This window comes from Agelaius tricolor, unplaced genomic scaffold (genome assembly GCF_023055355.1).
Source record: "Agelaius tricolor isolate 1412-34295 unplaced genomic scaffold, bAgeTri1.0.p SCAF_41, whole genome shotgun sequence".
Taxonomy (NCBI): Eukaryota; Metazoa; Chordata; class Aves; order Passeriformes; family Icteridae; genus Agelaius; species Agelaius tricolor.
Window position 1 is genome coordinate 2,187,672 of NW_027269301.1, and position 24,178 is coordinate 2,211,849.

The 24,178-nt window shown below is 59.1% G+C and overlaps 2 protein-coding genes across 2 annotated transcripts in view; one reads left to right on the forward strand and one right to left on the reverse strand.

Moving 5' to 3' along the window:
- Positions 1-540: 540 nt before the first annotated feature.
- Positions 541-4,229, forward strand: CUNH8orf58 (chromosome unknown C8orf58 homolog). The gene is made up of 5 exons (XM_071454720.1): positions 541-592; positions 2,360-2,964; positions 3,049-3,136; positions 3,693-3,796; positions 4,092-4,229. The coding sequence occupies exons 1-5, from the start codon at positions 541-543 to the stop codon at positions 4,173-4,175; spliced, it is 933 nt and encodes a 310-aa protein (XP_071310821.1). The 3' UTR covers positions 4,176-4,229.
- A 3,369-nt stretch (positions 4,230-7,598) lies between these two features.
- Positions 7,599-24,178, reverse strand: part of BIN3 (bridging integrator 3) — a 49,745-nt gene continuing 33,165 nt past the window's right edge. Inside the window, exons 7-9 of the mRNA XM_071454717.1 lie at positions 16,582-16,723; positions 13,306-13,440; positions 7,599-8,379 (exon numbers count right to left, since the gene is read on the reverse strand). Of these exons, the coding sequence (XP_071310818.1) occupies positions 8,233-8,379; positions 13,306-13,440; positions 16,582-16,723 (424 nt within the window). The 3' untranslated portion in view covers positions 7,599-8,232. The remainder of the gene's footprint in view (positions 8,380-13,305; positions 13,441-16,581; positions 16,724-24,178) is intronic.

Below are 24,178 nucleotides of genomic sequence, written 5' to 3' on the forward strand. Positions count from 1 at the left end.
CACCATCGAATTCCCAATTAATCATCCCATCATCGAATTCCCAATTAATCATCCCAGAAGAGCTGGGGCTGCCCCTGGACCCCTGGCAGTGCCCAAGGCCAGGATGGAAGGGGCTGGGAGCAGCCTGGGACAGTGGAAGGTGTCCCTGCCATGGCAGGGGTGGCACTGGATGGGCTTTAAGGTCCCCAGGCAACCATTCCATGGCTCTATGACACCCAGGGAGGGCGGAGGATTATGATGATGATGATGATGATGATGATGATGGTCCTGCCTTTCTCCCGCCCTCTCCACACAGGAAAAAGAGGAATAAACTCTTTAAGCCCTCCTGGGATAACCCAGTTGAGGCTGGGGGCGAAGGGGCTGCCCGGGCAGGGGGCGGCCCCGCACCCCCGCCCCGCCCCGGGGCTGTGCCGCCCCCCGGCCCTGCCCCATAAAGCGGCGGAGGAGCAGCCCCGCTGCTCCCTGCTCTGTTTGTTCCCGGTGCTCCCGGCCCGTTCCCCGTTCCCGGTTCCTCCCCCTCGCTCCCGGTACATCCCGAGGATGCTGCGCCGCCGCGGAGCCTTCACGGTGCAGCCGCTCCGTGCTGACCCCGGTGAGTCGGTGGAGCCCCCCCCGCGTCTGGCTGGGCTGGGGCTCCCTCGGGATCTCCGGCCCGCGAGGATTGCGCTGGAGGGGATCCTCAGGGATCTCTGCTTTGAGGTGTCTGTGCTGGAGAGGGAAACTGAGGTCCTTGGAACCCCGGTTTGTGTTGTCTGTGCTGGAGAAGGGACCTGGGGGTTCCCCGGACTCCCCAGTTTGTGCTAAAGGGGGTCCCTGGAGCCCTGGTTTTCATCCACTCCCTGCTGGGAGGGGCCCAGGCTACCGGCCGTGCTGGGAATTCAGGTTTTCCCGAATTCCCATGTTTGGGCTGATGGGCCCCTGCCCGTCCCCAAATGCGGCGTGGGGGTCCCCAAACCCCAGGTCCCACCTCCGTGTGTGCCACAGCTGTGCCGGGACCTCTCCTGCGAGGTACCAGGGCTGAGCTGGAGCTGCCAACGTGGGGGACACCCCCAGGAGGAGCTGATGGGGACCCCCACGCCCCTTCTCGCCCTGCCAGTGCCCCCCACCCCCGTGGGGCTGCGGTGACACCCCCGTGGTGCTGCGCCTCGGCACGTGGGGTCCTGGAGCCCGTGGAATTGCGGCGTGTGGGAAGTGGGATCCTGGCAGTGGCCAGGGAGCTGCGGTGGAGGGGCTGCCCCCCGGAATTCCTGGGATTCAATGCTGCTGGGGCGGACGGGCTGCTCCCGGCATTGCTGCCATTCAATCCCACTGAACGGCCGGGTCGTCCCGGGCTGGCCGTGGCTTCCCGGCCCTCCTCGGCCTCTCCAGCCCCCGAGGGATGCACGGTGAGTGCTGTGGCTGCAGGAGGGGCAGGAATTCGGGAGCACCGGGACCCCCGAGCGGTGAATTCAGCCCACGCTGGAGCCCCGAGTGAGTTTTCTGGAATCCGGTGGGATGCAGGCGGCACCTGGCTGCCTGCCGGCGCCCAAAGCCTCTCGCCTTCCCAGCTGGGGTGGGAAGGGACTCCTTAACCACCGGCCCAGCCAGTATCGCCCATCCCAAACCCTGCGAGGAACCAGTTGGGAACCGGTCCTGTAATGAGGCGCTCTGGATGCAGGGCCCGGCTGGGGTGGCTTTAAAAGGCAGCGCCGGGACGCGCGCCCGGCTCTGGCTCTGGCTCTCGGCGATGTGGGGTGGCTCCCGCGCCGTCTGGAAGAGGAGGCTCAGCTGCTGTGAGTGCGTCCGAGGGGGTGGCAAGGCCCCGAGCGGGGCTTTGGGGGGTGGGCAGCCTGCAGGAGGTGCCAGAGCTCCGCTGTCGCCCAACCGAGCCCGCGGCCTGGCTGGGAAGGGAGCGAGTGCTGGGCAAGGAGTGCCGAGATTGCCGTGGATGCAGCACGGTCCCATCTGCAGCTGCGGGGTGCTGGGGACACATCCCGGCTGGCCATGCCACCCACCCCATGGGGACAAGTTGGTGGCCCTGGAGCCATCCCAGGTCTGGGATCCCACGGCTGTGCTCTGTTCTGGGCTGCCAGCACAGAGCTGGAGCGGGACACAGGAAGAACCCGGCTCAAAAGCCTGCCCAGGTCAGGGTGGGGGTCGTGGGTGCCCCCCCAGCAGCTCAGCTTGGGAGGAGGGGGAGGATGGTGGAGGCCAGGGCCGTGGTTTTGGGGAGTAGAGACAACACACTGGGGTTGTAGGAGAGTATGGACTGCTGGGCAAGGGGGAGAGCGGCCTTGGGCACGGCCGGAGCTGCTCTGGCACCCAGTTTTCTGCCCAGGGACCCCCCAGCTGAGCCCACCCATCCTCCCTTCCCCCTCAGATGGTCCCTGGGACTCGGCCGAGAGCTGCATCGTGCGCACCTCCGCCAGCGTCTACCGCCGGCTGCAGGAGAGCCCGCGGCAGCCCCGGCGGGGAATGAGCAGCCGGGGACCCCCCAGCAGCCCCCCGGCCGTCGGCAGGCTCCTCAAGTCCGAGTCTGAGGATTCCGGCGTGGAGATGGCCAGCAACGAGCACTCGCCCTGCGCCCCGCTGGGCTCCGAGAGCCGCTTCTCCCTGGACGCTTTTTCGGGGGAGCAGCGCCCCGGAGAGGAGCAGCGCCCCGGAGAGGAGCAGCCCCCCCGGAGCCGCTCTGCCAGCCGGAGGCTGCTGCAGGCAGCGCAGCGGAGCAGGAGGCAGCGCTGCCCTCGACAGCTCAGCCGGCGCAGCGCCAGCGCCGCCGACCTGGCCGAGCCCCCCCGGGACCCCGAGGAGACCGAGGGGGCTGCGGAGGGGCCTCCTCGGGACCCCCGGGCCGTGCCCGAGGTGTCGGGGCAGGGGCTGCGCTACCTGGAGCACGTGTGCCAGATGCTGGAGCGCCTGGCGCGGCTGCAGCAGGACAACCGCGCCCTCCGGCAGCAGGCGGCCGGAGCCCGCACGGCCACCCTGGTGAGGGCCCGGAGGAGGGGGATGCACGGGGAGGGGCTGTGGGGGTCCCAGCTCACGCCCTGCCTGTCCTCTGCTCGCCCCCAGCCCAGCCGGCAGCACCCGAGGCAGGATTTGGGCACCTGGAGGGGTGAGGGGTTCCGGCAGCGCTCCTGCTCCGACAGCCAGGCGCCAGGTGAGAGGGGTGGGCTCGGGAGAGACGGGACCCGGCGCCAGGTGAGAGGGGTGGGCTCGGGAATGGCGGGACCTGGGGCCAGGTGAGAGGCGTGGGCTCGGGAGAGACGGGACCTGGGGCCAGGTGAGAGGGGTGGGCTCGGGAGTGACGGGACCTGGGGCCAGGTGAGCACTGGGGGTGCAGGAATGGCAGCACCGGTACCAGGTGAGCGGGGTGGGATGGCGGGACCTGGCACCAGGTGAGCGGGGTGGGCTCGGGAGAGACGGGACCTGGGGTCAGGTGAGCATTGGGGGATGTGGGAATGATGGGATCTGGGGCCGGGTGAGCACTGGGGGATGAGGGAATGGCAGCACCGGTGCCAGGTGAGCACTGGGGGATGAGGGAATGGCAGCACCGGTGCCAGGTGAGCACTGGGGGTGCAGGAATGGCAGCACCGGTGCCAGGTGAGCGGGGTGGCATGGCGGGACCTGGCACCAGGTGAGGGGGGCAGCACGTGGGATGGCAGCACGATGCCCCCCCGGCCCTCAAGCCTGACTGGCTTTGTTCCCCCTCGCAGCAGCCGAGCCCGGGCCGTGCCGGCGGTTGTGGGGACACTCGGTCAGCTCCCCCAGCCTGCTGGAGCCCGCCGAGGGCGGCGGGGCTGTCCCGGCACCGGACAAGGTACGGCCGGGGGGTGCCGGGGGGTGTCCCTGGGGGTGTCCCTGGGGTGCCTTGGGGGTATCCCTGGGGTGCCGGGGGGGGTCCCTGGGGTGCCCCTGCTGATCCCCCCCCCGTGCACAGGCCGGGTGAAAGTGCCTTGGGGGTGACCCTGGGGTGTCGGGGGGGGTCCCTGGGGTGCCCCCGCTGATCCCCCCTGTCCCGCAGGACGGGCGCTCGCACTGGGGCCGGGTGAAGGTGCCTTGGGGGGGTCGGGGGGTCCCTGGGGTGCCCCCGCTGATCCCCCCCTGTCCCGCAGGACGGGCGCTCGCACTGGGGCCGGGTGAAGGTGCTGCTCACCCGCCTCACCCGCCGCTCCCTGCGCGGCGGCCGCTGCAGGTAGGACGGGGGGGTCCCGCTCCCACCGCCACACCTGGATGGAGGAACTGCGTCACACCTCACCCCATGACGTCACGCCAGCTCGGGGCCGGTCCCCGGCCTGGCGCACCCCTTCACTTTTTTTTTCCCTCCAATAAAGTCTTTTCACCCATAAAGAGGCGGCTCTGAGCGAGGTGCTTGCTGTCGCGCCGTGACGTCACGCCCCTAAACCCGGCGTGACGTCACGCGAGGGCGCGTCACTGCCGCATCACTTCCGACGGCTTTTCCGCCCTTTTTGTCCCACCGGGCCCGGACCCACGGACGGCCCGAGCGGCTGCCGAGCCCCCATCCCTGGGTATCCCCGGGCTCTCCCCATCCCTGGGTATCCCCGGGCTCTCCCCATCCCTGGGTATCCCCGGGCTCTCCCCATCCCTGGGTATCCCCGGGCTCTCCCCATCCCTGGGTATCCCCGGGCTCCCCTATCCCTGGGTATCCCCGGGCCCCCCTCCCCTGGGTATCCCCGGGCCCCCCCCTCCCCTGGGTATTCCCGGCCCCCCCTCCCCTGGGTATCCCCGGGCCCCCCCATCCCTGGGTATCCTCGGGCCCCCTCCCCGCTCAGCCCCGGAGGGTCTCGCTGCCTGGGGGGGGTGGGGGTGAAGCTCGTCCGACCCCCGGAGCCCCCCGGCCCCTCCGGCTGCCCCGCGGGGGTTGGTGGGGAGGGGGCGCCGGGGTCCCCGCTCGGGGTGGATGATGGGATGATGCTCCGGGAGCATCGCGGCTTTCTCGCGGGGGGCTCCCCAGTTTGGGGGGTAGAGGAGGAGGGTGAGGATGAGGAGGGGGTTCGATGCTGTTCTGGCGCCGCCGGCTCTGCGCGGGACGGTGAGGAAGACGCTGCCTGTGCCGCAGGTGAGGAAGATGCTGCTCCGAGCCGCGGCCAGGCGCTCTCCCATCAGGTATCCCGCTCTTCCTCCCTTTCCCCCCTTCCCTGCCGATTTCCTGCCGTCACTTGGGGTTTGTTCCTTCCCAGCGGGGACTCCCGCAGCTCCTCCCGGCACCGCTCCCGCCCGGCCGCCCTGGGCTCATCCCGGAGCCGCAGCTCCCGCATCCCAGCGCTCCTTCCCCGAACCGTGAGTGCTCGTCCCCGCCGTGCCCGGGCTCGTGGCAGGGCCTGGGGGGACAGGGGGTCCCGGCAGTGCCCCCCGGCTGGGTCACAGCCTGACCGGGGCTGCTGAAGGGTTTCTGGAGCACAGCTGGGGGTGGGGGGTGTTTGATCCTTGTCCCTCCCCTTCCAGCATCAAACCCCTTCCCATGGCCCCCCCTCTGCTCTCCTGAGCCCCCCGGGTTGAGGAGCAATGGGGAGGGGCTCAGGGAGGGGATCTGGGCACCCCCTGCCCTGCTGCCCCTCTGCCACCTCCATCCTCCCCCTCACTGCGACCCCGTCGCTGATCCCTGTGGCTGAGGCTGGTGCAGGGGATGCTGATTCTCCTTACAGGGCCCAGGTGAGGAGGAGGAAGGAGGTCTGAGCCTCCCTGTGCCACCCCAGAATCATCTGGAACGAGGGGAAGCTCCCGAGCAGCTGACAAGGAACATCCAGGTGTGGATCCAGATGTGTGCTGGTGTTGGCAGGCCTGGAGAGGGTTAATTCATCCTATGTGAGGAAAATCCTTGGGATTGGTGGTGGGCTGGCACCTGCTGAACCTGTCCCGAGGGGATTTGGGGAGGAAAGGGGACAACCCCTGGGCTAACCCGGAATTCCTGATGGGAGGAGAAAGGAGGAAGATTTGCTGAGCAGCAGGGAATGCTCCCCATGCTGGGATGGCCCCTCACGGATCCTCCTGGGGTGCTGCTTCCCTCCCCTCTGCCCCTGAGTGCTGGGGAACCTCACCCAGGGGTGCCTCAGCCCCCGAGGCTGAGCACGTTCCTCATTGTAGAGGAGTTTTCCCTTCCTGCCAGCTCTCCCTATTAACGCTGGGATCTTGTGGGCGGTGCAAAACCCGCTAATTATCCACTTTTTACTATAAAAGATGGAATTCTCCTCCCCAACCACTGCGGAGAGTAGGCAGAGTGAATCCCTGGGAACGCCTGGCTTTGAGTTTCCATGGGTGCCATCCCTCTCCTGAGTGCTGGGAGAGCAGCAGGAGCTGATGGCAGGGAGCAGAGCTGGGACTGGAGCTGCTCTGGGTGCAGGCCAGGTGGGGTGCTGGGGATGAGGTGGCTGGGGAGGTCTGGCTGTGCCACACAGGGTGACAGTGATGCAGACAAAGCCACCAGGTGGGTTCAGGTAAGCCCAGGTGGGCTTGAATCTGGGGAGGAATCAACACCTCCAGGCCACAGAGGGATCTTTGCCCATTTGAGAGCCACCCTGAGGTCTGCAGGGCTCAGATCCCGTGTCCCTTGCTTGGGCTCACGGGCTGTGTGTGTGGCTGTTAAATATATTTATAAATATCTATATTCTGTATATTTAGCATCCCTGCTCTGGGTAACCGTGGCAACTGGGTTTATTTTGCTTAAACCTGGCCTGGCATGTGATGCGGTTGGGAAGGAACAGCCAAGGGGAGAGGGAGGGATGAAGTTCTCCATGCTGGGAGCTGGGGAGGAGCCTTGGCACAGGATGCTCTTGGGGGGGACCTCGCTGTGTCCCTGCACTGGGGACAGCCACCAGCATTCCCACGGCTCTGCTCCATCCCCTTTGCTCCAGCTGGGAAGGGAAGCTTTGTTTTTTAGGGGTTCCATCCCCATTTTCTGCTGGGCTTGCCAGGACACCCCTGAGCCCTGTTCCCTGTCTCGTGCAGGTTTGCCAAGGCCAGGTCCTGGCAGGAAGATCGTTTGGTTTTCCTGGTGTCTGGAGCAGCAGGAGCCTCGTGCCACCCCGAGGCAGAGAAGGGACCTTCGTCATGTCCACCAGAACCTCTCCAGGGTGGGCTTCCAACCCCTCATCCCAGGCAGCATCTGCTCACCCCAGGACACAGCAGGCAGCCTCTCCTGATCCTTAAAGGCCCAAACTGCCTCTGTCGTGCTGGAAATCTCCATTCCTCGTGCTTTGAGGCCGTTTCCTTCCCGCGCCGATGTTCGATCCCAGTTTTCCCTTCCAGGGACACCCCGAGCCCCCCGTGTCCCCCTGCAGTGGCGGCCGGGCGCCGGCAGAGGGCGACAGCGGCCCGGCGGTGACACCGGCACGGCCCCGGCGGTGACAGCGACACCGGCACGGCCCCGGAGGTGGCACCAACACAGTCCCGGCAGTGACAGCGACACCGGTACGGCCCCGGAGGTGGCACCGACACAGTCCCGGCAGTGACAGCGACACCGGTACGGCCCCGGAGGTGGCACCGACACAGTCCCGGCGGAGACAGAGACAGCGACACAGCCCCGGAGGTGACACCGGCACCGACACGGCTCCGGCAGTGACAGCAACGCGGCCCCGGCAATGGCACCGACACGGCCCCGGCCGTGCTGTGCTGCTGAAAACTTTATTGGGGACACGGCACGGAGTCCCTGCAGCCCTTCCCACACACCGAGGAGGGGCTGAAGCCCCCCCAGTTTTCCATAGTTTTGCTCCTGGCTGGGTTGTCTCCCTTAGGGATGTCCCCACCTGTCCCTGCTCTGGGGTCCCCTGTCCCCACCCTGCACCCCCCAGATCTGGGGCACAGGCTCTTTGGAGCATTCCTGGGAAAAGAGGGATGGATGCTCACCATGAGAAGCATCACCCTCTCCCTGTACCTCAAAAAATGGGATTTGATTGATTTTCCCCTCCCCTGAGGGGCCCACTGGGCTACTAAGGCACAAAATGAGGGGAAGGAGTGGGAGGGTCTCACCCTCTGGGCTCTCGGGGTGCCAAGGGAGGCTGGAACCTGGCAAAACCCAGCCCCCCACATCCCACTCCCCATCTTTAGTATTGCTCCCTTTCCTGCTCCTCCACACCCCAAACTTCAAGGCAAAACCCATTCGTGGACTGACAAATACGATGCAGAGCCATGGGGTGACGGGAGCAGCTCCAGCCCCTCAAGTCCATCCCTGGGAGGGCAGCTGGGCTGAAACAGGGGGGGGATCCCCATCCCCATCCCCTCCCCATGCCCAGCCTGGCCTCAGTCGTCAGCCACGATGGAGAGGGCGCGGAGCTCGCTGAGCTTGGCGTCGTTCTCGCGCTCGCGCTGCTCGTCGCTCAGCCCGGGCCGGTCGATCTGCGCCGTCAGGTCCCCAAAAATCTTGTGCATCTCCGTGTAGTAGACAACCTGTTGGATAAAGGGGGATTGGAGAGGGAGGGGAACGGGGGTCTCCTCCCCAGCCCACCCACCCCCCCGCGGGTGCCCTCGCAGCCCCTCTCCGCGGCGTTGGTGTCTGAAATAGCTCCCGCCCACGTGGCCGTGCCGCCCCCTCGGATTATTACAACTCAACACATTTTAATAACGCGCTGCCCTTCTCCGCTCGCTTCCCATCTGGGAGCCGCGCGTGCGGGGCTGCCACCGGCACCGCCACCCTCCCGCGGCCGCCTCGTCCCCTGCTTTGGCACCGGTGCCACCGGCACGGGCCGCCAGCCCACGCTGCCCGCGGCGCGGCGGGCACGGCCAGGGGCTCGCTGGGCTCGGCGAAGGGGGCAGCGCCGTGCCCCGTGCGAAGCACGACGAGGAGGAGGAGGAGGAGGAGGGGGGGTGTGTTAATAACGTGCTAATTAGCACCGCCAATTATCTCCGGCAGCGAGCAGCGCTTGCCGGCGCGGGAGCCCGTGGGTCAGCGCAGGCAGATGGCAGCGGGGTGGCTGCTCGGGCTCCAGCGGGGAGAGGGGAGCTCCCAGCCCTGCCTGCGAGACCCTCGGTGCTGCGGGACCCCCAGCCCTGCCTGTGGGACCCCCAGCCCTGCCTGTGGGACCCCCGAGTGCTGCTTGGGGCACACCTGGGGCTGCGGGAAGCCCAGTGCTGCCTGCGAGACCCCCGGCACTACAGAACCTCTGGACACCACAGAACCCCTTGCATTGCAGGACCCCTGGGTGCCACAGGACCCTCAGAGCCTCCCTGGGAGCCCTGGCACTGCAGGGCCCCTGGTGCTGTGCCAGGTGTGGGATCCTGTCCTGGATATCCCCCCAGAGCCCTCAGGGAGCGATTGGGGAGTGCAGCCCCCCAGGGTGGGCAATGCCAGCGCTGTCCCCATTTCCCAGAAGGGCCCCAGCATCTCCAGCAGCACCAATGCTGAGACGTGCATGGTCTCCATGGAGACCAGCTCCCCTAATCCTGCTCTAAACGATGCTGATTTTGGGAGGCCCGAGGGGGTCTGGTGGGCCCCACAGTGCAGTGCTGGCTGCCTGAACCCCCCTTGCCAGGCCTGGCCACGCTGGGGGCCCGGGGGCTGCTCCGTGGCCGGGGCTCCCCACGCAGCAGGGCTGGCTGAGTCACAGCAATGCTCATTTACACAGTGACTAACGAACCCCACACAGGGCTGAGCTGGCAGGGCCCCCCAAAATCCCTGCACGCCCCCCCAAAGCACAACCCACAGCTGGGTCACCCTGAACATCCTCTGAACCCCCCTGCCAGCAAGAGATACCAAAAACACCCAAAATGCCTCGGCAATGCCACAGGTGAGCGGGGATCTGGGGGCCAGGGGTGCCAAGGGGGGTGCCAGAGCCCTGGAGCAGCCCTCCATGTCCCTTGTCCCCAGCCTGGAGTCAGCTGGGCTCTGCTCAGTCACATATGGCCAAGTGGCACTGCCAATTCCAGCACGGAAAAAGCTGAATCTTGTCAGGGTGGCAGGCCTGGAGGCAGATGCTGCCCCCAGGATTGTCCCAAGGGTTGTTCCCCAAGATTTGGGGACATCTGTCCCTCAGGATTGGTCCCAGGATTGCTCTCAGGATCGTTCCCCAGGATTTGGGGACAATTGTCCCCCAGGATTGGCTCAGGAATTACCCCCTCCTACCAGGATCCAGAAATCCCTGAGGATTCCTGCAGGACTAGGATTGTGCCTTAGGATTTTCCTCAGGATTGTCCCCAGGATTGCCCCTCAGGATTGAGCCCAGAATTGTCCCCAGTGAACTGACCCCCAGAAGTGTCCCCAGTGGATTGACCCTCAGGATTGTCCCCAGTGGATTGAGCCCAGAATTGTCCCCAGTGGATTGACCCTCAGGATTGTCCCCAATGGATTGACCCTCAGGATTGTCCCCAGGACTGTCCCCCAGCATCCACACTGCACTGAACAGGCAGAGCAGAGTGAACTCCTTGGTGCTGCTCCCCCTCCACCCACATCCCGCAGCCACTGATCCCTTCCCCAGGGACACCCCATGTCCCCAGGGCCTGGTGGGTGTCCTTGGGGACTCCCCATGTCCCCAGGGCCTGCTGGGTGTCCTTGGGCACACCCCGTGTCCCCAGGGCCTGGTGGGTGTCCTTGGGCACACCCCATGGCCCCAGGGCCTGGTGGGTGTCCCTGGGGACGCTCCTGTCCCCCAGCAGCCCCAGTACAGAACCAGCTGGCACCATTAGGATGCTGCCCCCCCTCGCCAGCCGAGTCTCCCAAGCTTCATCACCAAAACCCCACTGGCATCGACCCCCCCCCATGATTTCTCCTGTTGAAACAGGGGTGAAAACCCTCCCAGGGAGGGGATGCACCCCAAACTGGCGACAGTGCCAGGGAGCAGCCAGCTCCCCCTGCCCTACCTGCTCTGCCAGCCCAGTACTTTTCCAGCTATGGATGCCATATGCTGTGTCCCCATCCCATCAAATCCCAGCTCCAGCTCGCCTTTGAGCCTGAGCCAACGGCCCCGAGTCCACCTGTCTTGAACTAATTCTGTTTGGGGACGTTGTGTTCTGTGGATTTTCTATAGATCCTGGCCACAATGGCCCCGTGGCTGCTTGTTTGGGGCAGCCCTACCCAAAACAAACCCAGGGGTGCTGCCAGGGCTGGGCTCCCCCAGCCCACAGCACCATCCCTGCCTGCCAGCCCCATCTTTCCCCCCATTCCACTCAAACCCAAAGGAATCTCGTGTTTTCTAGCTGGAAAACAAAGCCCAAAGCGGGAAGGAAGTGCTGTTCACGCCTCACACCAGCGACAGCTCCAAAATCTTCCCCTTTCATCTCCATGTGGCCACTTCAAAGCCCCCAGCCAGGGAAATATTTGCCTCCCTTGGCTTGGCCCGGGCCCGTGGGCGGAGAGAAGAATTTGGTGTTGAATGTTACAGCCCTGCGAGCTCGGGACATGTCCCGGCGTCAGGAGCCACCCAGCCCTGGGAGCACAGCCAGCTGTGCCATGGGAACAGCCTTGGGAGGGTCTCCTTGGGTCAGAGCCATGGAGGTGCTCGGGAGCAGGGTCCTTCCCCTTGCCCCAGAGGCAGACGGTCCCTTCCCAGCTCAGCGTGGCACTGGATGGTGTCACTGTCACACAATTCGCCTTGCTGCCTCCAGGGATGAAAAATCAGGAAAATAATATGGTTTTGCCTTTGGATGGTGGGTTTGACCCAGGGAGAAACAACCCCAAAGTCACAGCACCCTGCAGGGAGCCAGCTGATCCCAGTCCCACCCCATCCAGCCCTTCCTTGTGGGATTCACCTCCAGCCTCATCCCACTCCTCAAGAGGTACCTGCAGAAAAGGCTGAAAATAGAAATTACATTGAGGAACACGACCCCCCCCCAGCTGTTAATCAGCTCAGGGAGGCACAGAGGGAGGGAAAGCTGGGCAGCATTGCCATGCCAGCTCTCAGCTGGGATGGGGATGCTCCTGCCTGCCCTTCCCAGCCAGGTGCCTGCAGGTGAGCAGTGCTGAGCTGACTCAGGGCTCTGGCTGCTATTCCTGGCTTGCCACTGACTCATTACCTTGGGCAAATCACATCCCTTTCCCATTTTATTTCAGTTAATTCAGTGGGAAAACGCTTCACAGAGCTCCTGAGCCAGTCCAAGCTCAGGCTCAACACAAACATTCCAAGCCCTCCTTCCCTGGGGGTGGAAGGATGCAGCCAGTGCTGGGAAGGAAGAAGGATGCAGCTCCCATGGAGGCTGGCAGGGAGGGAGGGATGTGAGGAGCTGCATCCATCTGGGACCAGCTTTAAGTCCAGCCTACGGGAGATGCATCAGCTTTGTTGTGACGCTGCCTTTTTGGGTGTTAAAAACGGGATTTCGCTCGGTTTTCCCAACAAATTCCTCACCTGAAGAGAGGCAGGGCGGAGAGATGGGAAAGAAAGCAGAGGATTCCCAAGGAAGACGAGGGATATGGATGGAGAGTCTCACAAACAGCCCCAGCAGTGACACCCTGCTGCTCCCTGCGTGCATCCATGGGTGCTCAGAGCACACCAATCCCAACGTCCTCCTCACCCCAAATCCCTTGGGAATCGGGACACAAACGGAGCGAGAAGCCAGAGGGGCAAAGCCGAGGAAACTCACGGATCACAAACCCCGGAGAGGGCAGAGAACATTCAGGTTTCAAGGTCTCAGCCACGGAGGGGGTCCACAGGGGGAAAGGGCCAGCAAGACTCTGCGGTGGCTCCGGGAATTGTGGTTATTCCGGGCTGGAACAGGGAGCCCCGCGCCCGATTGCTAAGGGAACAGCAGGAACAGCATCCCCAGCACCCACCCTGCGGCGCAGGGAGCATCGGCACCATCTGCTAGGTGAATCAGCCTGCAGACAACTCGCTGGCAGCTCCGCGCAGAGGCCCCCCCAAGTCGGAGGTGAGATGGAACACGTGCTCCCGGCACCTCCCGGCGGCCCCCCCGTGGCGCACCTGGGTCCCTGCGGCAGCTCCTGGCCCCAAAATGCTGCAGGAAACGCCCACGGAGCGGGCACCGCCCGGTCCCGCCCTCCTGCCCGCGGCACGGCGGGCCAGAGGTTCTCAAAGCTTGGTGAGATCCCAACGTGCCCCTGTGCAGCCCAAGGGAAAGAAGGGAGGAGGAGGAGGAGGAGCGGCAGCACGTTCCGAAGGAGGCTGGAGGATGGAAATGAAAGCTGGTGGTTATTCAGGGCACCTTTTCCTGCAGATCTTTGGTGTGGAGATGTCCCAGGAGCCTCTTCTCCACTCACCAGGAGCCACAAGATGAGCCCAAATGCCTCACACCTAATCAAGCCCTGAGCTCAGGACTCCAATTTGAAGGAGACGGCATTGCCAGGTGGATAAAGCCATGGAATTCCAGTGGATAAAGCACATGTGGGACAGGACATGACACAGGCACCAGGAAGGGACAATGTCTCACCTGTGCCCGGACCAGCGATTCAAAGCTGGGTTTGAAGTAATCGATGCGGCTGCTGTAGAACTTGGGCATCTCCTCCAGGAGCTGCTTGTTCTTGGCTTCAAAGTCCTCCTTCACCGGGCGCAGCTCCTCCCGGGCCTGGGGAGGGACACGGGGGGTCAGACTCCCGGGACAAGGATCCTGCTGGCATGGAGGCCACCCCAGCACAAAGGGGTGCTTCGCTTGATTGTGGGGACATTGAGCAGTGACCAGCCTGGTGGGAGCCATGGGATCATCCAACGCAATCTGGTGGGATCCACACGACCATTCAATGGTGGAACTCAAGTGACCATCCAGTGGGACATGGTGGGACCCAAGGGACCAGTTAATGGATCATGATGGGACCATCCAGTGGGACATGGTGGGACCCAAGGGACCATCCTATGGAATCTGGTGGGACTCAAGTGACCATTCAATGGAATCTGGTGGGATCCTAGAGACCATTCAATGGAACCTGGTGGGACTCAAGTGACCATTCAATGGACCCTGGTGGGATCCTAGAGACCATTCAATGGAATCTGGTGGGATCCAAGAGACCATTCAATGGACCCTGGTGGGATCCTAGAGACCATTCAATGGACCCTGGTGGGATCCTAGAGACCATTCAATGGAATCTGGTGGGATCCAAGAGACCATTCAATGGACCCTGGTGGGATCCTAGAGACCATTCAATGGAACCTGGTGGGATCCAAGAGACCATTCAATGGAACCTGGTGGGACTCAAGTGACCATTCAATGGACCCTGGTGGGATCCTAGAGACCATTCAATGGAATCTGGTGGGATCCTAGAGACCATTCAATGGAACCTGGTGGGACTCAAGTGACCATTCAATGGACCCTGCTGAGATCCAAGAGACCATTCAATGGAATCTGGTGGGATCCTAGAGACCGTTCAATGGAATCTGGTGGGACTCAAGTGACCAGTTAATAGAACCTGGTGGGACTCAAGTAACCACCCAATGGGACCTGGTGGGATCCAAGAGACCATCCAATGGACCCTGGTGGGATCCAAGTTAATCAGTTAATTAAAGTTGACCAGTTAATAGAACCTGGTGGGAACTCAAGTGACCTCTCAATGGAATCTGGTGGGGCCCAAGCGAGCAGTTGATGGATCCTGATGGGACCATCCAATGACCCTGGAAAGCCACAGGACACCCAGAGAGGTTGTGCCTTCTCTCCTTCAGAAAAACACAGACAAAACCCATTCCCAGAGCTCAGTCAGGCTGGAGAATGTCCCTGGCCACATCCACGTCCCCTCACCCTGCAATTCCCAGGAGCGTCGCTCCAGGATCCTGCCCCCACCGTCACCGTGACCTTCAGCTCAGTGCATCCAACTGGCTCCTTTAAACAGAGCGTGGGGAGAACGGGAAATGTCTCTGGGATGGTGTGGAAAAGGGCAGGAGGGGGTGGGCTGTGAAATATTAGACCAGTTCAAGTCTGCCACTTAATCCCAGTGCCATTCCAACGGGAGGGGGGAGCGGGAGAGCCCGGCCCGGCCACGGCGCCGGCCCTGGGGACAGGGACAGCGTGCCAGGGGCATGGCATGGACTGGGCTCCAGGCTGGAAAGGCCTGGAATCATCCCAGCAAAGGAGCAAATTCATCATTTGCCATGAGGTTGGGAGCGTTGAAACTCCAAGGATGGAGTTCATGGGGTGGAACTCATGGGGGAAACTCCTGGGATGGAGTTCAGGGGGGAAAACTCTTGGGGGAAAACTCCTGGGATGGAGTTCATGGGGGAAAACTCCAAGGATAGAGCCAGGTGAAAACTCCTGCGATGGAGCCAGGGGAAAACTCCTGGGATGGAGCCAGGGGAAAACTCCTGGGATGGAGTTAATGGGGGGAAACTCCTGGGGGAAAACTCCTGGGATAGAGTTCATGAGGGGGAAAATCCCAGGATGGAGTTCATGGGGAAAAACTCCTAGGATGGAGTTCATGGGGAAAAACTCCAAGGACAGAGTTCATGGGGAAAACTCCTGGGATGGAGTTCATGGGGAAAACTCCTGGGATGGAGTTCATGGGGAAAAGTCCCAGGATGGATTTCATGGGGAAAAACTCCTGGAATGGAGTTCATGGGAAAAACTTCCAGGATGGAATTCATAGGGAAAACTCCTGAGATGGAGTTCATGGGGGAAAACTCCCCAGACGGTGCTCACAGGGGAAACTCCTGGGATGGAACTCACAGAGGAAACTCCCAGGATGGACTTCACAGGGGGCAGAAGGGCAAAAAAGCTGGAGCAAACAATGGTTGTAAATTTGCAGCTCAATAATTAAAAATAACTGGATGAGATGAGGCCCTTTCCCATCAAATCCAGACCCTCTGGATACCCCAGGTTCAGGATTCTCAAGGCTCCCTCTCACAGGTGTTTAAACTCAGTGTTTGGTTAAAATATTTTTTTTTTGGGGGGGGGGGGGGAATTAGATCAAAAGTTCATTAAGAGGAAAAAATATATGAAATAACTAAACCCTGCTTAATCACCAGGACAAAAGAATTCCCATTTTTCCAGCCCCAGCTTTAGTCGCTGAGGCTGAGCAAAATAAGCTGCTTACTGTTAAACCAGAGGTGTCTTTTGTTCAGGCTGTTATTTAACATAAAACTTCATTTTTGGGAGGAAATTCATCAGAAGAACACATTTTCTTTGACTCTGAGAATCAATTGTTCCTGGGAGGATCAAGCCACGTGCTGCTGGAGCGACAGATTTTGGGGAAAAACACTGGGGAAGATTTGATTTAAAAAAATAAAAAAACACAAAACCAACAAACTCATCACGATTTCGCTAAAATTCGGGAGAGAGCAAAAAGAATCTGGCAAAACTTCCTGTTAACCAATTACTGCAATTTTCCAAGACGAATTTTTTGGGAACAGGTGGCAAACATAAAGCTGGGAAATGCTCTGATCTGTTCCCTTCCCCATCCAGCTGCTCACTCAGGCGCGGAGGTCGGGGGGAACCCCCCTGTGCCTCGACCTCAGCGCTGGCTCCGAGCTCCCCCAGAGCTCCCAGGGCTCTGATTCCATTTTCTCTTGGAAAAAATTCCATTTTCTCTTAGAAAAGCAGCTCCTTCCCTTCACCCAGCACTCGAAACCAGCGTTGTGCTGTCAAAAATGTGATTTTTTACATGGATAAAAGACATCCTCCCAAAATGTTCTATTCATGGCACGGATGCCAGATAGGAGGGAAAAGCTTTTCCAGAGTTTTCCCAGGAATGCTGCTGGGATTGTGGCTCTGGGGACACCTCAATACCTGGTGCAGCTTGGCCAGGACAGGGCCAGTTCTTTCCTTTTCCTCATATTTTTCCACCTTGGATTGCAGGCGTTTGTAGTCCTGGAGTGTCTGCTCCCGGCGCTTCACTGCCATGTTCAGGCTCGGGAAGACGCTGCTGAACCTGGAAAATAAAAGATGGAAAAGGCTTGGGATGGGATATTTTGGGTGGATGAAGCATCCAAGGAAATTGTGGAGCACCCTGGTCCAGCAGGAAGCTCCCTGCTGTGACACTGGGTGAGATTTTTCCAAGCCAAACCATCCCAGAATTCTGAATATTCTTAATGAATGTTGTGATTCCCCAGTTCCTGGTTGGAAAGGGAAAGGAGAGGTAGAGAAGTCGAAATAAAAGTCCAGGAAAAATAAACTATGAGTGCAAAATAAATATTAACTGCAGATTAAATTTTAAATTAATACAGTTAATTTACAGTTAATAATTAAATATTAACTGTATTATTTTTTACACAATTTTTTCCTTTTTGGATATTATTTTTGGCGCTTTTTTTTTGGTGCTTTTTTGGTTAATTTTTTTCTGATTAATTTTTTATTCTCTTTTGGCAAGTTTTTGCTCTTTTTGGGTCACAAACCCAGCTGAAGAGGAGCCCTGAGCCCTCCCCAGAAGGATTCACAGCATCCAACAATTTACCCAGGCGATGGGAAAGATTCCTATTATTAAAATGTGTTACAAATTGAGGAAACATGAACATCTGATGGAGAATATTTTTGAATGTGACAGAAAAGGGAAAAGCAGGAACTGGAACGTCGCTCCTGCCTCTTAATTCCAGGAAATCAAATTATCCCAGGGATACCAGGGCTGTGGGTTGGGATCAAAAAGGTGATGCTCCCTCTGGAGATAATAATTTAATATTTATAAATTCCAGGGTGATTTTGGGGGGGGGGGGGGTTGAGGCCAAGGATTGGTGGTGAAAAATTTCTCTGAGCAGCCTGGTGATGGATTTTACTTCCATGAGGGAACAAACAGCTTTCCCACCTCTTAAAATGGAAAAAAACAAAGATAGAAATAGAAATCCAACTTGGGGGGCCATTAGCAAAAAGAAAAGACACAAATGTCACTTGACAAGTGTCATTTGCTCTGGATGTGACCCAAATCCAGGGTTCAGGCAGAACCACGGGTGTTCCCAGTCACTCCAGCCCTATTAAAATCCCATTTTCTGCTTGCTCTGGAGGGTGCTGATGGGCTGGGCTGGTGGGTGCTGAGAGGAAACTTTCATCCCTGAGCCTCACTTTGCCAAGGGCAAATGCCAGGAGCAGGGAGAAGTGGGAATTTTTGTATTCCAAGAGCTTGGAATGGAGGTTTTGGGGCATCCCTGGGCGGGAGGCTGAGCTGGGGATGTGATCCTTCAATCCTGCCTGGTCCTGCACATCCCCCGAGGCTGGCACAGAACAAATCCATTTAAATATAAATATAAATATAAATACATATCCCATGATATTCTCCCTCTGTTGCAACAGATTGGGGATGAGGAACAACCTGGAAAAGTCATCAGGGAGCTGCTCCAGCTGCCCGGAGAGGATCAGATGCTCTGCCCTGACATTGCTTTTTATGGGCACCATCCCACACAATCCCATTATATTTAAATGGGAGCCATGTCCTGGATGCAGCAGGCTCCAGGCACGGCCTCACCAGTTCCTGGGCTGCTAAAATCTCTCCCACCTCTTTGTAAAGTCCAAAAATCTGCCAGGAGAAGGGTCAGGGAAAGAGGGATGGAGGAAGGGGAGGCCAGGTTGAGAGGTCTCATGGGATACTGAGATCTCACAGGATCAGGGGATGGTTTGGGTTGGAAAGGACCCTCAGGACACTCCAGCTGGGGCAGAGACACCTTCCACTGGCCCAGGAGGCTCCAAGCCCACTCCAGCCTGGCCTGGAGCACTTCCAGGGATGTTTTTGTGCCAGGGATGCCCTTTCCCAACATGGCACAGACACAGTGCCAGCAGCTCGAGGTCGCAGCTCCTGCAGGAATTTCTCCCAATTATTAATGATGGGAAGGAGGATCCCATCAGCCCAGAGGCTTTCCAGGTTTATTTTATGTTTTGTTCCTTCTGGGGGAGGTTTGGGAAGGACACAAAACCTAAAGCAGGGAATAAAGACCACGGGGATGAGCTGAGCTGCTCCTCCACAGTGGGAATGCAGGCATGGCAATGCCAGAAGAGATTCCAGGCTGGAGGCTGGGAAATCCTCCCTTCCCTGCTGTGCACCATGGCATTCCTGAGACGTCCCCAAACCACTGAGGCTTGTGCTGGCACCCAAACCCAGCTGGTTGTGGTGCTCTCCTGCCCTTTCCCTGGCACTTCCCAGGGCTCCTGCCTGAACAGAGCCACGGGACTCTGACTTCCACCCCCAACCCTTCCCCTCGGAGAAAGCAGCCAGGGAGGGCTCACAAGACGATCAGCAATGCAGTTTCCATTCACTTTGAAGTTAAATCTGGGTTTTAAAACGGGAGGAAATTTTTTTTTTAAATTTTTTTTCCCCCTTTTTTATTGCCGGTATCGACTCGGTGCAATTTCGCAGCCCGTAATGGAAGGACACTGTGCTCAGGCAGAGCTTTAAAAAATATCTACAGGGCTGGATCTGAAGAGGCTGGAACTGTGTAGGCACAGCAGCTCCTGTCTCACAAGGACTTTTAATGCATAGATTATACGCTGCATTTCCCAGAGCAGGGGGGGCCCAGCTCCCCGGAGCCGCAGCCGTGCCCGGCTCTCAATGTCCTGAGCTCCAGCCTGGCCACTGGGAACCCTGGAATCTGACATTGCCCTGGGTGGGAAGAGACCTTGAATCACCCTGTTCCACCCCCTGCCATGGGCAGGGCACTTTCCACAGTCCCTGGGTGCTCCAAGCCCCGTCCAGGCTGGCCTTGGGCACTTGCAGAGATGAGGAAGTGTTTTCCAGCTTCTCTGGGCAGCCTGTGCCACCCCCATCCTCACAGGGAAGAATTCCTTCCCAATACCCTCTTTAAATCTCCCCTTTTTGAGTTCAAAACCAACCCCATCACTATTGGAGGTTCCCTCAGTGTGGCTGTCCTCCACCAGCCAAGGGTTGGGTCATTTGTGGCTGAGCTCTCCCTGTGCCCAAGGAACTCTCCCTGTTCCAGCTGAGCTCTCCCTGTTCCAGCTGAGCTCTCCCTGTTCCAGCTGAGCTCTCCCTGTGCCCACTGAGCTCTCCCTGTGCCCACTGAGCTCTCCCTGTGCCCACTGAGTTCTCCTTGGGCCAGCCAAGCTCTCTCTGTAGGAGTCAAGCTCTCCCTATGCCCATCAAGTTTTCCTTGTGCCCACCTGCTCCAGTTGAGCTCTCCCTGTGCCCACTGAGCTCTCCTTGGGCCAGCCAAGCTCTCCCTGCTCCAGCTGAGCTCTCCTTGTGCCCACTGAGCCCTCCCTGTACCCACCAAGCCCTCCCTGTGCCCAAGGAGCTCTCCCTGTGCCCACCAAGCCCTCCCAGTGCCCACTGAGCTCTCCCTGTGCCCAAGGAACTCTCCCTGTTCCAGCTGAGCTCTCCCTGTGCCCACTGAGCCCTCCCTGTACCCACCAAGCCCTCCCTGTGCCCACCAAGCCCTCCCAGTGCCCACTGAGCTCTCCCTGTGCCCAAGGAACTCTCCCTGTTCCAGCTGAGCTCTCCCAGTGCCCCTGAGCCCTCCCTGTGCCCACCAAGCCCTCCCTGTGCCCACCAAGCTCTCCCTGTGCCCACCAAGCCCTCCCTGTGCCCACCAAGCTCTCCCTGTGCCCACTGAGCTCTCCCTGTGCCCACTGAACTCTTCCCACACTCTCCCAGGTTTCATTTCCAGGCAGGATCAGCTCAGCTCAGGCAGGGAAGGGCCTTCCTTGGACTGCTCTGGATCTCTGGACTGAGGCAAAGCTGCCTCTGGCTCCTGAAGGAATCAAGGAATCCTGAACTGCCCGTGAGCCCAGCAGCTCTGAATTGCCCTGGGATTCAAGGAGAAGGGGTTCCAAGTCCTGCCCAGGATTTTCTCCCTGTGTGGACAGAAACACAATCCCAGGGTGAGTGCCAGGGGTGCCAAACACCCGTGCAGGGGGAGAGGGAGAGCTGGGCTCCTGCTGGTGCCAAGCTGTTCTGAGGAATTCCTGACTCCACACGTGGCCCCAGTGTCTCCACAACCATCTCATGCACGTTATTGACAAATGCTCCTGCTGCAGAGCCTGGCACCAAGGCTCTGCAGAGCCTCTGCCATCCACAGACACAGCCAAGCCCTCCAAGCACACCCCTGCAAGGATCAGGAGAGTTTTCCAAAGCCTTTGGAGAAGCACCACCAACCCCTCCTGGCAGAAAGGGACTGGGATCAACTGGGAGGGGAGCAGCAGCCAAAGGGCCCTTTGGAAATGGAGCCTGAACAACTCCACAGAGAATTTCAGGACATGGGGAAGGAGCAGGGAAGCCTCACAAGCAAATCCTGGATGTTCCACTCATCCATTCCATGCACTTGGAGCAAGGAACAATTCCTGTCCCAGTGAACCCTGGAGCAGGTGTGGGGTTTGTAACAGGTCATGGAACCAGCAAGGCTGAAAAGGGCCCTAAAACCCAGCCCAACCACCAACCCAGCACCACTAAGCCACAAGGTGCCACATCCATGCATTTTCTGAGCACTTCCAGGGATGGTGACTCCTGGGGAGACTGTGCCAGGGTTTGACAATTCTCACCATGAAAAAAAATATTCCTAATATTCCTAATTTGGAGAAGCACCACCAACCCCTCCTGGCAGAAAGGGACTGGGATCAACTGGGAGGGGAGCAGCAGCCAAAGGGCCCTTTGGAAATGGAGCTTGAACAACTCCACGGAGAATTTCAGGACATGGGGAAAGAGCAGGGAAGCCTCACAAGCAAATCCTGGATGTTTTGCTCATCCATTCCATGCACTTGGAGCAAGGGACAATTCCTGTCCCTGTGAACCCTGGAGCAGGTGTGGGGTTTGTAACGGGTCATGGAACCAGCAAGGCTGAAAAGGGCCCTAAAACCCAGCCCAACCACCCCTAAGCCACAAAGTGCCACATCCATGAATTTTCTGAGCATTTCCAGGGATGGTGACTCCTGGGCAGATTGTGCCAGGGTTTGACAATTCTCACCATAAAAAGATATTCCTAATTTCTGATACTATCAATAATCCCAACACCATCCTCCTCCACAGGGAATGAGGGGCTGTGACAGCCAAAACCACTCCCAAATCCCCCTCACCACCCTCTGTAACCCAAAACTTCCTTTTTTTAACGCAAAGAAAATCAAAGCCGACTCCAAAGAAAATTTGGTGGGAATGGTGACAAAGTGCAGGTAAAGCAGCACAGGGGCTCTTAGAGGGCCTGCCATGAAAGCAGCTTGAGGAATAAGCTGCTGTTGTTCCCTGTCACTTTTCAGGGAAGGCTGCTGAGAGGGGATTACAGCCCAGGCAGCTTAAGAGGAGCAGGTGAGGGGAGATACGCAGGGATAACGAAAAGAAAATACAAATTACTCTGCTCGTGGCTGTGGGGGGAGAGGGGAAACCTGGGGGTGAACTCCTCACAGGATGACAGCTTATCCTTGGAAAAAACATCTAAATCACCTCGTTCCCTGCATTCCAAATCATGTTCCCATGCCAGGCTCCCCTCAGCTCCCCGTAATGAAAGGATGGGGTTGGGGAGATAAAAGTGCCCCAGGATTCCTGGTGCTGCCAGATTTGTCTCTTCCTCAGCCTAGCTGACAAATCTGGGGCTTGGAAATTGGAAATTCCTTCCCATCTCTCTGCTGGGAAGCCCTGGGGATGGTGGGGATGCTCGAGGAGTGGGAACATTCTGTCACCTCTCTGTCTTCTCACCCTCTCCATCCCAAATCCTCATCCCACTGCTTCCTCCAGCCCCCTTTCCAGTGGGAAAGGGGTGCTGGAGCTTTGGCACCAGGAAAAATAATGGTAAAAACTTTAATTCTCCTTGTTCCCAAGCATCTCAAACACCCTCACTGGCAGCCTGTGAGCTCGACCTGGCTGGCACACACGTGGCTCTTCCCTAGGGCTCTTTTTGGGATATCTTGGATATGAAACCAAAAGGAAGTGGACAAAAGTGGACAAGATCTGCAGCTGGTGATGGACAGGTGAAAAAAAAAAGGAATGACAGAGGTGGGAAGCATCAGATGCCAAAGGAAAGGAGGGTGGATGAGGTGAGGGGAAGTTTGGAGAGGCACCAGGATGGCCCAGGAGAGGCTGGAGCAGGGAAGGGGATTCCTGGATTCCTGGATTCCTGCCATTCCTGTGCTCATGCCCACACATCCGTGGGGGCCCATCCACCCACCAGGAAGGGGGAAATGAAAGCCAGCCCTTCCTCCTGGAGGGAAAAGGTGCAGGAATGGAGAGGCTGGGATGAGGAAGCAGCGTGGGGGATTAGGTGGCCATGTGGCTGCTCCAAATCCTCATTAGGGGCTCGTTAAGGACATGAAAGCTGCTTTTCCTGCTTCCGGTCCAGCCCCCCTGGAGCTGCTCCTGGCCAGCCTGGGCTGCCTTTGCCTGGCAGCTTGAGGCACCATGGGGATGGAGGGAGGGAGATGGAGCAAGGGATCCCCACTCACTGAATGACTCCTCCCAGCTGTGCTGCTGGCAGATGCTGGTGATACACGGCTCTGATGGAATTCATCCCTCACTGCTCTGAGCAGCTCCTGGATTGCACCTCTGGGGTGTCCCACAGGTCTGACACCCACCCCTGTGTGGTGGCACCTCGGTGGCAGCACCCTCTGTGTCACCCCTGCCAAAGCCAGGGTGACCAGGGCATCCCTGTGGCAAATGTTGCAATTTTGGGAGTGGGACAATGCCCCACATCAAAGGGATTGTACTGTGCCAGGGTGACCAGGACATCCCAGTGCCAAACCTCTCCAATTCTGGGACAAACACGTCCACATGGCCAAAACCTCTCCCATTCTGGGACAAGGACAATGCTCCAGTGAGATGATCCTGGGCCAGGATGACCAGGACATCTCCATGGCCAAAAATTCTCCAATTTTGGGAGAAGGACAATGCTCCAAGGGGATGGCACCAATTCCAGGTGAACATGACATTCCCATGGCCAAACCTCTCCAATTTTGGGAGAAGGACAATGCTCCAAGGGAATGGCAGCAATTCCAGGTGACAGTGACATTCCTGTGGCCAAATCTCTCCAATTTTGGGAGAAGGACAATGCTCCAATGGGGTGATTCTGTGCCAGGGTGACCAGGACATTCCCATGGCCAAAACCTCTCAAATTTTGGGAACAGGAACATGCCCCAAGTCAAAGGGTTGGTATCAGGACATTCCTGTGTCCAAAACCTCTCCAATTTTAGGACAAGGACAATGCTCCAGTGAGATGATCCTGGGCCAGGATGACCGGCCAAAAATTTTCCAATTTTGGGAGAAGGACAATGCCCCAAGGGAATGGAACCAATTCCAGGTGACCATGACATTCCTGCGGTCAAATCTCTCCAATTTTGGGACAAGGACAATGCTCCAGGGGGTTGATTCTGTACCAGGGTAACCAGGACATCCCCATGGCCAAAACCTCTCCAATTTTAGGACAAGGACAACGCTCCAGTGAGGTGATCCTGTGCCAAGGTGACCAGGACA

Excerpts from the sequence above, each read along its gene's own strand:
- CUNH8orf58 (XM_071454720.1), top strand. The coding sequence starts at position 541 with ATGCTGCGCCGCCGCGGAGCCTTCACGGTGCAGCCGCTCCGTGCTGAC. Across the intron at positions 2,965-3,048 it reads GAGCCCGCACGGCCACCCTG|CCCAGCCGGCAGCACCCGAG; the intron begins GTGAGGGCCCGG and ends GCTCGCCCCCAG. Across the intron at positions 3,797-4,091 it reads CTGTCCCGGCACCGGACAAG|GACGGGCGCTCGCACTGGGG; the intron begins GTACGGCCGGGG and ends CCTGTCCCGCAG.